The sequence below is a fragment of the Ochotona princeps genome, chromosome 6, assembly GCF_030435755.1.
Source record: "Ochotona princeps isolate mOchPri1 chromosome 6, mOchPri1.hap1, whole genome shotgun sequence".
NCBI lineage: Eukaryota > Metazoa > Chordata > Mammalia > Lagomorpha > Ochotonidae > Ochotona > Ochotona princeps.
The window spans coordinates 17,283,507-17,297,937 of NC_080837.1; the positions used below are offsets into that span (position 1 = coordinate 17,283,507).

The 14,431-nt window shown below is 43.0% G+C and overlaps 1 protein-coding gene across 3 annotated transcripts in view; it reads right to left on the minus strand.

Annotated features, from left to right (window-relative positions):
- Positions 1 to 14,431, minus strand: part of TRIP4 (thyroid hormone receptor interactor 4) — a 105,277-nt gene that overhangs the window by 39,586 nt on the left and 51,260 nt on the right. For all 3 annotated transcript variants that reach the window (XM_058665684.1, XM_058665683.1, XM_058665685.1), the window contains exons 6-8: positions 14,187 to 14,316; positions 11,756 to 11,971; positions 5,220 to 5,346 (exon numbers count right to left, since the gene is read on the minus strand). In XM_058665684.1, coding sequence (XP_058521667.1) covers positions 5,220 to 5,346; positions 11,756 to 11,971; positions 14,187 to 14,316 — 473 coding nt within the window. The remainder of the gene's footprint in view (positions 1 to 5,219; positions 5,347 to 11,755; positions 11,972 to 14,186; positions 14,317 to 14,431) is intronic.

The window sequence follows — 14,431 nt, forward strand, 5'->3', positions numbered from 1 at the left end:
TGTAAATTTGACTTTCCAATAGAAAAATAAATAAGTCTTTTAAAAAAAAAATTGGGGGGCCCGGCACAGTGGCCTAGTGGCTAAAGTCCTCGCCTTAAACTCGCCAGGATCCCATATGGGCGCTGGTTCTAATCCCGGCAGCCCCATTTCCCATCCAGCTCCCTGCTTCTGGCCTGGGAAAGCAGTCGAGGATGGCCCAATGCATTGGGACCCTGCACCCGTGTGGGAGACGTGGAGCAGGTTCCTGGTTTCCGGCTTCAGATCGGCACAGCACCAGCCATTGCGGCTCACTTGGGGAGTGAATCATCGGATGAAGGTCTTCCTCTATCTTTCCTCCTCTAGGTACATCTGTCTTTGTAATAAAAAATAAAATAAATCTTTAAAAAATATATTTGGGAGAGAGAGAGAGGGAGAAACACTAAAAAAGATCCATCTGCTGGTTCACTCCTCAAATGTCTGCAATAGGCTGGGTCAGGCCAAAGCCAGGAGAAAGGAATTCATCTGGTCTTCCACCTGGGCACAGGGATCCAAGTGCTTGAGGGATCTTCTGTTACTTTCCCAGGCTCATTAACAGGGAGCTGTATTAGAAGTAGAGCAGTGACCTGGAATGGTAGCCTAGTGGCTAAAGTTCTCGCTTTGCACACACGGGATCCCATATGGGTACTGGTTCTAATCCTGGCAGCCCCGCTTCCCATCCAGCTCCCTGCTTGTGACCTGGGAAGGCAGTGGAAGACGGCCCAAAGCCTTGAGACTCCACACCACATGGGTGACCTGGAGGAAGAGGCTCCGGGCCCCTGGCTTCGGATGGGCTCAGCTCCAGCTGTTGCTGCTGCTTTGGGAATAAATCAATGGACAGAATATCTTGCTCTCAGTCTCTCCTCCTCTCTGTATATCTGCCTTCCCAATAAAAATAAAATAAATCTTTAAAAAATAATAATGATTTATAGAAAAAATCCTGCTAGACTAGTCTGGAGGTGTTAGGCAACCATTTAACTACAGAAGGGTCACTTTCCTCAAATAAAAGAATGAGGTGGGATGAAATGAATTTTTCAAGAATCATCCGGTGGAAAATGTTGATTTGTATCAACTATGAGTCGTATGCTAAAAAAACCAAAAACAAAAAAAAAATCTATTCAGTGAAAGCAATACACTATGGAGACACACAGAATATGACAAAGACATGGTTCCTGCTTTTAAGCAACTTAAAATTCTACTGGAAGACATGTAAAAATGTCTAAGATACAACCCAAAACTCAGTAAATGAATGGAGAGAAGTTTAATGTAAGAACATTGAAGAAAAATTACCAGTGAGGGAAATAGGTGCTTCCATGAAAGTATTGGTATTTGAACACTCCTGAAGTGTCAATCCTTTATTCTATCTCTACTACAGCTCTGGTCCTAATCCCACATCCTAGTCGCTTTCCTAAATTAATTCCTCATTTTCTTTCAGTAATATTATAGAACCTGCCAATCATTCTCATCTGCATTTTCAGTCCTTAAAAAAAGGATTTATTTTATTGATTTGAAAGGTGGGGAGTTGGCCCAGCATGATAGCCTAGTGGCTAAATTCTTGCCTTGCATCCACTGGGATCCCATGTGAAGACCTGTTCATGTCCCAGCTGCTCCACTTCCTATCCAGCTCCCTGCTTGTGGCCTGGGAAAGCAGTTGAGGACCCTGCGCCCATGTGGTAGATCTGGAAGAAGTTCCTGGCTCCTGACTTCCAATCAGCTCAACTCCAGCCAGTACAGCTACATGGGGGAAAGAACCAGTTGGCAGAAGATCTTTCTCTCTGTTTCTCCTTATCTCTGTAAACCTGCCTTTCCAATAAAAATTAATAAATTTTCCTACTTCCTATCATCCTACTATTATAATACTAATTGAGACCCTCAACATTTTCTCACTGTGCTCTTTCAATAAACTTCTAAGTTTCCTTTTCTAGTCTTACCTTCCTTCCAGACCATTCTCTACATAGACATAGATGTCATACCAATCTTCTGTTAACCTAAAATTCTTTAAGGACCCTTCTTTGCCTACTGTGATAAAATCCAACTCTTCAGAATGACACAAAAGAGCCTTCAAGACCAGGTGTGACTCCTACTGTCCTGGTTTGAGTAGCATCTCCCTAAAATGTATGTGCACCTCCATCCAGGAATAGGCTCTTTACAAGTACAATCATTTTGATGAGGTCACTCTGGATCATGGTGAGCCCTAAATCCTAAGTGGTGAATGTGCCAGAGGAGAAGACACAACAGAAACAAAGGGCAAAGGCCTGAGGAGCCTGAGAGAGATGGGACCAATGTAGCTCCCAGATAACATACGCCTGGGGCCAGCAGAAACTGAAAGAGGGAAAGAAGCATCCTTCTGCAAAGCCTTCACAGGGAATGCAGCCCTGCCAGGATCTTGATTTGGAACTCTATTATCCAGTTTTAACAAAATACATTTCTGATGTCTTAACTCACCCAGTTTATGCCACTCTGTCAGCCCTACAAAATGACTATAACTACCATCCAAAACTAGACTTTATTACTTACAAATCTCCCAAACTCATAATGCAATCAAATTACTAAGCCTTTGCACATGTTGTACCTTCTGCCTGGAATTCTCTTCCAGATTTCTGCTGGGAAATTCCCAGGCATCCCTTAAATCTATTCTCAAACATTATTTTTTTTATAACTCTTAGCAGATTCATGAATACTTTCCTTAAGTATTACTGTAATCATGACATGTATCTATTACAACAACTAACTTAAAAAACTGTAATAGGGTGGTGGGGTGGCCTAGCAGCTAAAGTCCTCGCCTTGAATGTGCCGGGATCCCATATGGGCACGGGTTCTAATCCCGGCAGCTCCACTTCCTATCCAGCTCCCTGCTTGTGGCCTGGGAAAGCAGTTGAGGACGGCCCAATGCATTGGGACCCTGCACCCGTGTGGGAGACCTGGAGGAAATTCCTGGCTCCCAGCTTCGGATCGGCTCAACTCCAGCCATTGCGGTTACTTGGGGAGTGAATCATCGGAAAGAAGATGTTCCTCTTTGTCTCTCCTCCTCTCTGTATAACTGACTTAGTAATAAAAATAAATAAATCCTTAAAAAACTGTAATAATTTTATTATTATATTCATATATAACTTTCCATAAACTTGAAGTGCTTCCAGACAGGAGTTGGGTCTTTAACCTTTCAATTTCTCAGTACCTAGCACAGAAGCTGACACAAGTTTAGTGCTGAACGAATGTCTCCAGTTAAGCTATCTAGAAGATTACTCTGATTATGTCTCTCTGCTTAATACCCTCCTATGGCACACATTTATTTATAAAATAAATATGTTAAAACTTCCTATGTGGGCCTGACATGATAGCGTAGATGTTAAAGTCCTTGCCTCAAATGCACCGGGATCCCACATGGGTGCCGGTTCTAATCCCGGCTGCCCTGCTTCCCTCCAGCTCCCTGCTTGTGCCCTGGGAAAGTAGTCGAGGATGGCCCAAAGCCTTGGGACCCTGTACCCTTGTGGGAGACCCGGAAGAGGCTCCTGGCTTAGCTCCAGCCATTTGGCCGCTTGGGGAGTGAACCATCGGACGGAAGATCTTCCTGTCTGTTTTCCTCTCTGTAAATCTGCCTTTCGAATAAAAATAAATAAATCTTAAAAAAAAAAAAAACCTTTCTATGTAGGCCCATGCAGTGAATCAACTGGCTAATCCTCCACCTTCAAGAACTGGGATCCCATATGGGTGGCAGCTCATGTCCCAGATGGTCCACTTCCCATCCAACTCCCAGCTTGTGGCCTAGGAAAGCAGTCAAGGATGGCTGCACCCGCATGGGAGACCCAGAAGAAACTTCTGGCTCCTGGTTCTTGGCTTTGGATCATCTCAGCTCTGGCCACTGCAGCCACTTGAGGAGTGAACCAGTGGATGGAAGATCTATCTCTGTCTCTTCTTCTCTCCGTAAACCAGACTTTCCAGTACAAATAAGTGAATCTTTAAACAAAAAATCTTCCGACTTAAACATTTTAATTCTTTAGTGATCTTGTCCTAACTACCTAACTTATTCTATTTCTCATGATAATCGTTTTTTTTAAATCTATTTTATTATATTGTTGTTGACAATCTTTACATAGTTAATTACAGTTAAAGAAAGAAAAAGAAAAAAAAAGGTTCAAGGGGATAGATAATCGTCTTATAAATTCCACCTAGGTAGCCTGTATTCACTGTTGCGTACACACACATACATCTCCCATATTTTTAGGTACATATACCTTTTTTCCTACAATTCATTCTACCTATAATTATGTTCCACCATCTACATTCATTGTCTTACATATTAATTTTGAATGAACGCCAACTTCCTCACAAAAACCTCTTCTGTTCCCTTCAACTAGAAGTAATCTCTCCTTCCTCCAGATTTCCACAGTTCTTTATTTATACTCTATTAATAATACTAAAGCTGCCTATGTATTTTGTTTAAAAGGTGCATTTTTATCTCTTTGAATAACAGAGTGACAGAGAGAAAAGGAGAGACAGAAAGAGACTTTCCATTGGTTGGTTCACTCTCCCACATGGTTATAATAACTTGGACTGGGTTAAGGCCAAAGTCAGATACCTGGAACTCCATCCAGGTTCCTACAGGAGTGGCAGTGGACCAACAACTTGAACTGTACTAAGCTGCTTTCCCAGGCACATTAGTAAGGAGGGTGATTGGAAGTGGACCAGCCAGCATTCAAACTAGTGCTCATATGGGAAGCTGATGCCACAAGTGGCGGCTTAACTAACTGATTGTTCCATGATACTGACCTCCTTAAATATTAAAACTAATGGTGAGAATCTTTTTCCCTACTAATCTGTATGCTCTTTGAGGATAGACTCACCATTTAATCATTTATAACCATGCATGGCCACAGATGACGCTCAGTATGTTTGATAAAAAATGAATGACAATAATGAATGAATTAAGAAATTAACTTAAAATAGTACTGTATGGGACTACTCATATTTACAAAAGACAGAGAGAATTATGGGATCACTGTCTACAGTTCTATGGTATTTAACAAAAACTCCTTTAGGAGATATTTAGGAGACAAGAGAGCTTTCAGAAGTATCACAATAAAAAGTGGAAACAGGTTGGGAATTGTGTTCAAAGAGCAGATTTAGTACCTATGAAAAAAACACACTTGAAGAAGAAGTAGCTGGGGCCAGTCTTCTCTTATTCATGAGAGCAAAGTTCCACTAACCTGGGGAGGGGACTGGCGCAGGTTGGGGTTCACCAAAACTGCCACAGGATCTTCAGAAGATCTATCCAATCCGCTCAGTGGCTGGCTCAAAGTTCCATTGGCAATGGCCTGTATTGCCTCATCTAATCTGTGGTAACAAACCGAAAGGATGCAATAATTGGTAATGTTCTATGCTTAGAATATCCTTACTTACCACCAACCTAAAGTCCTTCAATGGTAGAAAAATTGAAACTGAAAATAAAGCCAAGGATGATACTCCCTGCTTCCCACTCCAACTTCTTTCTCTTCATACCAAGAACTCTAAAGAATATGAGTTAATAAAAGTTGCACATCAATAAAACAGGCAGGCCACAAAACAATTTAATAAGATGACTAAAATGCCAATATTAGAAAGACTGCCTAGAAATACCCTGACACACAGTAGAGTATTCTAAGCAGCTACACTGCACACAGTTATTCCTTTATCTCTATGTGGGAGTACCTTTCCATTCTACTACTGATCTGAATTCTATTTCTGCTTCAAAGGCTCAAAAGTTCTACAGAGGCCCCCTACTGGTCCAGCATAAAAATGCTTCGGCTAAGCAATTATCAGATACAACCCATGTTATTACCCTATTCCGGTGTTAGATTTTGGTATTTGGCTATAAACTTAGAAAGGAAGTGACAGTTTTCACCTAAAAACTGTGAAATCCTACTGGTTTTTAAGAGGCCCTACAGGAACTCTGTTTACTCAATTCTTTTGCTTTATATTATTTTGCTGCCATTTCATAAGCCTCTTGAATGCTTGGCAAACATTTGAGGATGATGATGACAATTCATAGGCAAAACACAATGAAAACCTTCAACCAATAGAAGAGCTGAATTTCATCTTGAATTCATCCAAATATATTTTATCAGTGACCTTTTACATGGTGTACAGCTTAAAAGGTTTGGAAGATAAGAGTTCCTGTCTTTAAGAAGCTCTGATCTTAAGTGGCGTCTGCAAGCTCCACAGATGATGAATCACACATGAAAGGCTGTAATTAATACGAAGCGCAATCCACTGGTGCTTACTTTCCTATCATTCCATGTGTTGTATCAAATCGGTTCAAGAGAAAGGGAGGTAAAGACTAGGGACAGGATATTCAAACTGAGGGGAAAACAGAAACAAAGGCACAGAGCCACTCCCCAAGCCAGAAAGCCCCAGATTTTGAGGGCTTGAGGGATGACCCAACTCTGTAATGATAAGGAGACAGTAGGATTTGAAGGAAACACATCTCAAAAACAGTACAGTGGTAGGTATCTACAGAACTCTAGAATCTATAAAAGTAATGATACAAAGCGCGAATCAATACAGTTCTAGAATGCTTAAGCATAAGCATATAACCAAAGCAAGGAAATAATTTGCAAATAAAAATTACAATGAATATCATTTTGATATGGTAGTTAGGATGGATATTATTTTTTTAAAGCTTTATGTGTCTTTATTGTAAAAGCAGATCTACAGAGAAGACAGAGAGAAAGCTCTTCCATCTGCTGGTTCACTCCCCAAGTGACCACAATGGCCAGAGTGGAGCAGATCCAAAGCCAGGAGCCTGAAGCTTCCAGGTATCCCACAGGGGTATAGGGTCCCAAGGCTTTGGGCCATCCTCCACTGCTTTCCCAGGCCACAAGCAGGGAGCTGGATGGGAAGCAGAGCAGCCAGGACTTGAACTGATGTCCATATTGGATCTTGACACTTGATGGGGAGAATTAATGAATTGAACCACAAATCTATTCACAGAAAAGAAATTTTGGGGGCCAGCATGGTGGCATAGTCAGCTAATCCTCTCCTGTGGCACTGGCATCCCAAAATAACACCAGGTTTAGCCCTGGCTATTCCACCTCGAATTCAGCTCTCTGCTGATGGCAGAAGATGGCCCAAATCTATGCCTTGTTTTGGTTGTTTATGATAACGTGTTATTTTACAGCAGCTTTAAATCAGTAACAAAATTGAGAGGAACATATACAGATTTCCCAGAGAGCCTGAGTCCTCAAATCCACAAATTCTCTTATTATCAACATTCCCCAAAACTCTGATACATTTATTATAGTTGAAGTGGCTGCCCTGACATATCACCACTTCCCATGAGCCCATTTACATGAGGACTCACTCTTGCTGCTGTACATTTTTTAAGTTTGGATGAATTCATATAGACATAAATCTACAATTGTAGTTTCATAAAAAATAGTTCTACTGCCTTTAAAACCCTCTGTGCCCCACCCACTTACTCTTTCCACTCTTCTAACCATGGCAACCATTGCATAGTTAGAATCATATAGTATGTAGGTTTTATCGTTTATTGAAAAAAATGTAACATATATACACATACATATTTTATTTACATGAAGGAGAATCATAGATGGAGAGACCGAGATCAACCTTCTATTGACTAGCTCATTCCCAAGATGGCGTCAACAGCCAAAGCCAGAGCAGGCCGGGCCCGGCGGCGAGGCCTAGTGGCTAAAGTCCTCGTCTTGAACGCGCCAGGATCCCATTTGGGCGCCAGTTCTAATCCCGGCTGCTCCACTTCCCATCCAGCTCCCTGCTTGTCGCCTGGGAAAGCAGTGGAGGCCGGCCCAATGCTTTGGGACCCTGCACCCGCGTGGGAGACCCGGAAGGAGGTTCTTGCTTCCTGGCTTCAGATCGGCACAGCACCGGCCGTTGCGCTCACTTGGGGAGTGAATCATAGGATGGAAGATCTTCCTCTCTGTCTCTCCTCCTCTCTGTATATCTGACTTTGTAACAAAATAAATAAAAATTAAAAAAAAAAAAAAGCCAAAGCTAGAGCAGGCCAAAGCCTGGAGCCAGGAGTTTCTTCCGTTGTCTCCCACGTGTTGAAGGGGTCCAAGGACTTGTGATGCCTTCCACTGCTTTCCCAGGTGCATCAGCTGGTAACTGGATGGGAAATGGAGCAGTTGGGACTTGAATCAGTGCCCATATGAGGTGCTGGTATTGGAAGCAGCAGTTTAATCTATTATACCATAACACCAGCCCCTGAAGTTGCTGTTGTTGCTGTAAGATTTATTTATTAATCTGAACGAGTTACAGAGACAGAGGCAGAGAGACCATCCATCTGCTGCCTTACTTCCTAGATGGCCACAAGGCCAGCACTGGCACAGGGTCAGGCCAAAGTCAAAGCATCATCTGGGTATATCAGGTGCGTGTAGGTACCCAAATACTTGGAACATCCTGTATTGCTTTTCCCAAATAATTAGCAGAGAGCTAGATTGGAAGTGGAGTAGCTAGGACAAAAACCAGCACTCAAATGGGACACTGGAATCATAGGTGCAACTTAAGCTCCTATGCCACAATGGTGGTCCCAAATTTAACTCTTTACTCAAACTTGTTATGATAGTATGGTTTGAGATAGAAAAATAACCTAGTTTTTGTTTTTGTTTTTTTTTAAAGATTTATTTATTTTATCACAAAGTCAGATATGCAGAGAGGAGGTGAGACAGAGAGGAAGACCTTCCATCTGATGATTCACTCCCAAAGAGAGCTGCAACGGCCAGTGCGCGCCGATCCGAAGCCGGGAACCAGAAACCTCTTCCGGGTCTCCCATGCGGGTGCAGGGTCCCAATGCATTGGGCCATCCTCCACTGCTTTCCCAGGCCACAAGCAGGGAGCTGGATGGGAAGTGGAGAAGCCGGGATCAGAACCGGCGCCCACATGGGATCCTGGGGCGTTCAAGGTGAGGACTTTAGCTGCTAGGCCACGCTGCAGGGCCCCATAACCTAGTTTTTTCCCCCAACTTTTTAAAAAAAGATTTCTTTATTTATTTATTCATTTATTTATGTATTTTTAAAAGATTTATTCATTTTTATTGGAAAGCCAGATATACAGAGAGTAGGAGAGACAGATAGGAAAATCTTCCGTCCGGTGATTTACTCCCCAAGTGAGCCTCAACGGCCGGTGCTGCGCCAATCCGAAGCCGGGAACCTGGAACCTCTTCCAGGTCTCCCACGCGGGTGCAGTGTCCCAAAGCTTTGGGCTGTCCTCGACTGCTTTCCCAGGCCACAAGCAGGGAGCTGGATGGGAGGTGGAGCAGCCGGGATTAGAACCGGTGCCCATATGGGATTTTGCTGCATTCAAGGTGAGGACTTTAGCTGCTAGGCCACGCCGCCAGGCCCAAGATTTATTTATTTTTATTACAAAGTCAGATATACAGAGAGGAGGAGAGACAGAGAGGAACATCTTGCATCCGATGATTCACTCCCCAAGTGAGCCGCAACGGCTGGCGCTGCGCCAATCAGAAGCCAGGAAGCAGGAACCTCCTTCCGGGTCTCCCATAAGGGTGCAGGGTCCAAATGCTCTGGGCCGTCCTCGACTGCTTTCCCAGGCCACAAGCAGGGAGCTGGATGGGAAGTGGAGCAGCTGGGATTAGAACTGGCGCCCATTTGGGATCCCGGTGCGTCCAAGGCGAGGATCTTAACCACTACGCTATCGTGCCAAGCCCTTCTTTTTCCAACTTCATGGTCAATCACTCCAACATCATGTTTTTAATGCTTTCCTTACTGCTTCTAAATATTGATTTTAGGGGCCAGCAAAATGGCACAGTAGGTTAAGCCACTGTTTGTATCCCATATGAGTGTGGGTTTAAGTCCTAGCTACTTTGCTTGACCTAGCTCCCAGCTAATGTGTCTGGAAAGACAGTGTAAAATGCCCAAATCCTTAAGCCCCTGCTAACCATATGAGAAATGCAGATAGAATTCAAGGCTTCTGGCTTCAGTTTGGCCAAACAGAGCTACTATGGCCATTTCAGGAATAAACTAGTACATGGGAAAAACTCTGCCTCTCAATGATCCTGCCTTTCAAATCAATCAACATTTAAATCAACTTAATCAACTATGTGTATATATTAAAAACAATGTAATTATACCAGTCTCCTTCTAAACTTTGTTTTTTGATTTATTCCTGTTTCCAAACAGCACCTTATCTTAAAAAGTTTTTAGAACTCAGAATTACAGCAAAGTGAATTAAGCTATTGCTTGCCACACTTGCATCAAATATGTGCATAGGTTCCTGTCATGGCTGCTCCATTTCCAATCTAGTTCCCTGCTATTGTCCTGAAAAAAAGCAGTGAAAGATGGTCCAAATACCTGCACCCTGTCACCCACATGGGAGATTCAGAGGGAATTCCAGGCTCTGGGCCTTGGCATGGCCCAGGCATGGCCCAGACCTGGCCATTGTGGCAATTTGGAGAATGAACCAGCATATAGTTCTCTTTTTCTCTCTTTCAGTCACGCCACTTTTCAAATAAATGAATAAACCTTTTTAAAAAGTTTTTTAAGAATAACAATGTGGGCCAAAATGGTGGCCTAGTAGCCTAGTAGCTACAGTCCTCGCTTGAATTCACCGGGATCCCATATGGGGACCAGTTCATATCCCAGCTGTTCCACTTCCCTTCCAGCTTCCTGCTTATGACCTGGGAAAGCAATAGAGGATGGTCCAAAGCTTGCAACTCTGCTCCCTCATAGAAGACCTAAAAGAACCTCCTGGCTCCTGGCTTTGGATCGCGTCAGCTCTGGCCATTGAACCCACTTGAGGAGTAAACTAGCGGATGGAAGACCTTCCTCTCTGTCTCTCCTTCTCTCTGTAAATCTGACTTTCCAATAAAACTAAATGTATCTTTGGGCCCGGCGGCGTGGCCTAGCACCTAAAGTCCTCACCTTGAACGTGCCGGGATCCCATGTGGGCGCCAGTTCTAATCCCGGCTGCTCCACTTCCCATCCAGCTCCCTGCTTGTCGCCTGGGAAAGCAGTGGAGGCCGGCCCAATGCTTTGGGACCCTGCACCCGCGTGGGAGACCCGGAAGGAGGTTCCTGCTTCCTGGCTTCAGATCGGCACAGTACCGGCCGTTGCGCTCACTTGGGGAGTGAATCATAGGATGGAAGATCTTCCTCTCTGTCTCTCCTCCTCTCTGTATATCTGACTTTGTAATAAAAATAAATAAATCTTTTAAAAAAAAAATGAATCTTTAAAAAATAACAGTAGGGTCTCGTGCAGTGGCCTGGCAGCTAAAGTCCTCACCTTGAATGCAGCAGGATCCGATATGGGCGCTGGTTCTAATCCCGGCTGCTCCACTTCCCATCCAGCTCCCTGCTTGTGGCCTGGGAAAGCAGTGGAGGATGGCCCAGAGCATTTGGACCCTGCACCTTCGTGGGAGACCTGGAAGAAAATTCCTGGCTCCTGGCTTCGGCTTGGCATAGCTCCGGCCATTGTGGTCACTTGGTGAGTGAATAATCGGACGCAAGATGTTCCTCTCTGTCTCTCCTCTCTGTATATCTGACTTCGTAATAAAAATAAATAAATCTTTTTTAAAAAACAATAACCAGCTAAGAAAAATAATCTCTTCATTGTTAATCTTCAAAATTTTCTTAGCTATTCCTACATGTTTCCTATTCCAAATAAACATATTACTTTCTAAATCATCAACATAACAGGTACATTAAGGAAAAGAAATCCTTTACAGTCACTTGCTCCTTCTTTCACTGCTCCTGGTTCTGCCTCCTTACCTGCTATGATACTCTGCTAGTGGATTTTCATCTTCCAGGATCTTCCGGCCAGCAAAGTCAATGGTGATCTTCTTGGAGAGTCGAGAGGCGTGTCGAAGCTCTCTCAGCTCTTCCTCACGCTTCTGCAGGGCTTCCCGTTCAACTTTGGACAACCACTGGTTAGAATCGCTGGCAAAGTAATCTGACTCATCATCAATGACTTGGGTCCTTCGAATGCTAAAAAGAAAAAAGAAAGAGAAAAAGCACACGGCAATAATCAGGTGTGCTGAAAAACAAGGACTGACTGTTAGGCAATAATTAGGTGTGCTGAAAAATAAGGACTGACTGTTAGGAAATTCTTTCACTACTCTTCTGTTGTTCTAGATGTTACTGTTTCAAATATCAGTGCCTAAGAATGCTGCAAAATCAGGTTAGGATGCTAGTTGGGATATTTAAATTCCACATTAGAGCACCTGAGCTGGAGCCCCAGTTCAGCTCTCAATTCTAACTTCCTATTAATGTGCACCGTGAAAGACAACAGGGGATGGCATGAGGGATTAGGTCTTCCACTCCCGTGGAAGACCTGGACTGAGCTCCTAGCTCCCAGCTTCAGACTGGCCCAGCCTCAACAGTTATGAGTATTTGGGCAAGTAAACCAGAAGATGGGAGCTCTTTCTCACTCTTCCTCTCAAATTAAATAAAAACTAAAAGAAAAACAGGATTAGATGGAGCTCTGCATGGCTTTCAGTTTCCATATATATTTAATCTCTACTGTAGGCTCAGTTCCACTCCTAAAACTAATCTCAACATCAAGCAAGGAAAGACATATTCACCAAAATTCACTGCCTCTCTCACTGTCCTAATAGTCGGCCTTCACCTCCTAGTAACTGGGCTTCCACTTGGTTGTGCAGCATCTATGTTCTTGCTTTGAGAGCTTATTCAATATCCTAGCCCTTGTATAACTGGGATCCAGTCTATCCTTGCTAAATCCATTTGCTTACTGGGTTCTATCTTGAAATCTCAGACAAATGATTTCATTATTTAGCCTTAGGTCAGTGTAAAATTCTGCAACCATATTTGTTTCTACCTCCCAACTGGGGCTAAGTTCCAATAAAACTTTTCTGATAACCTCTCATTCTACAGATATTGAACCTGGGGTTCACAGATATTGAACCTGGGGTTCACAGAAATTGATTATTCCAAATTCACAAATTCAGTTAAACCAGAATTTCTTGAATTGAACCAATGATTGAGTTATAAATTAGTGATACGCATAAGCATAAGCATAAGGGAAATACTGAAGTTAGATTCATATACTGATTTAAGTGTTTTAGAGCCCAAATGTAATTATAAAAAAAGCTTCTTAAAAAGTAGACTTAGAGGTGTTGGCGCTATGGTGTAGGAAACTAAGCTTCTACATATGGTGCTAAAATTGCACGTGGGCTCTGGCTCATGTCCTGGCTTCTCCATTTCCAATCCAGATTCCTGCTTGTGGCCTGGGAAGGCAGTGGAGGATACCTCAAGTCTTTGGGGTCCTGCACTCACATGGGAGACTAAAGGAAGTTCCTGGTTTTAGACTGGCTCAGCTCCAACCACTGAGGATATTTGGGGAGAAAACCAGCAGATGGAAGATCTCTCTCTCTCTCAGACTCTGTCTTCCAAATGTAAATAAAATAAATCTTAAAAAAAAAAAATAAGACTTCAAGTAGGAAGCTGAAGAGCCCAGGAAGAAATCATTCCTAACCTAATAAGAAAAGTTTCAAACCTAGATAATGAAATTAGTGCTCTGGACCACAGCAACAAAGCAGCAACATCAATTAGGGGAAATCCATTTTGAAGTTTGTAATTAGGAAGAAATGCATTATACATATTTTTTTAATTGGAAAGGCAGATCAGATTTACAGAGACAGAGAGGAAGATCCTCCATATGCTAGTTCACACCCTGCAAAGGCTAGTTCACTCCCCACAAGGGCTGGAGCTGAGCCAATCAGGATCCAGGAACCAGGAGCTTCTTCCAGGTCTCCCATGTGAATGCAGGGCCAAGGCATTGGGCCATCTTCTATTGCCCTCTGCCTTTGGCCTGGGAAAGCAGTGGAGGATGGCCAAAGCCCTTGGGACCCTGCACCCATAAGGGAGACCCCAGGAAGCTCCTGGTTTCAACTTAGCTCAGTTCTTCTCACTGCAGATATTTGGGGAGTGATCCAATAGAGGAAAGACCTCTCTCCATATCTCTTTCTCTCTCTGTAGAATCTGCCTTCCAAGAAAAACATAAATAAATACATAAATAAACTAAGTAAAAATGAAAATCAAAAAACCAAAACCCCAAACATAAGAAGTGGGCCTGCTGGAAAATCTTTCACATATTTTCTTCAGTGTTAAATATCAAAATAAAGTTTTAGTGGCCTAAATCTGTGGACTAGTTTTAGCATTTGCTATTCTAATTCTGTCATACCTAGTTCGGTCAAACTCTAACAGTTTGTCCTTATGCTTAATGGCTTTCTCCAGACCAGACTTAAGGCGCGATTCCTGATGAGGAAGAATGTCTTGGGTAGAGATGTCTATCTTTCCCGAGTGGTCGGCCCCTGAAATTCAACAATGAAATCAAAGGTGTCAGCTGGAGTAATTGGTTACATTAACATGCTGCAAAGAATAAAATATCTAAATGTTCAGACCTAAAGCATTCATTTTTATGCCTAA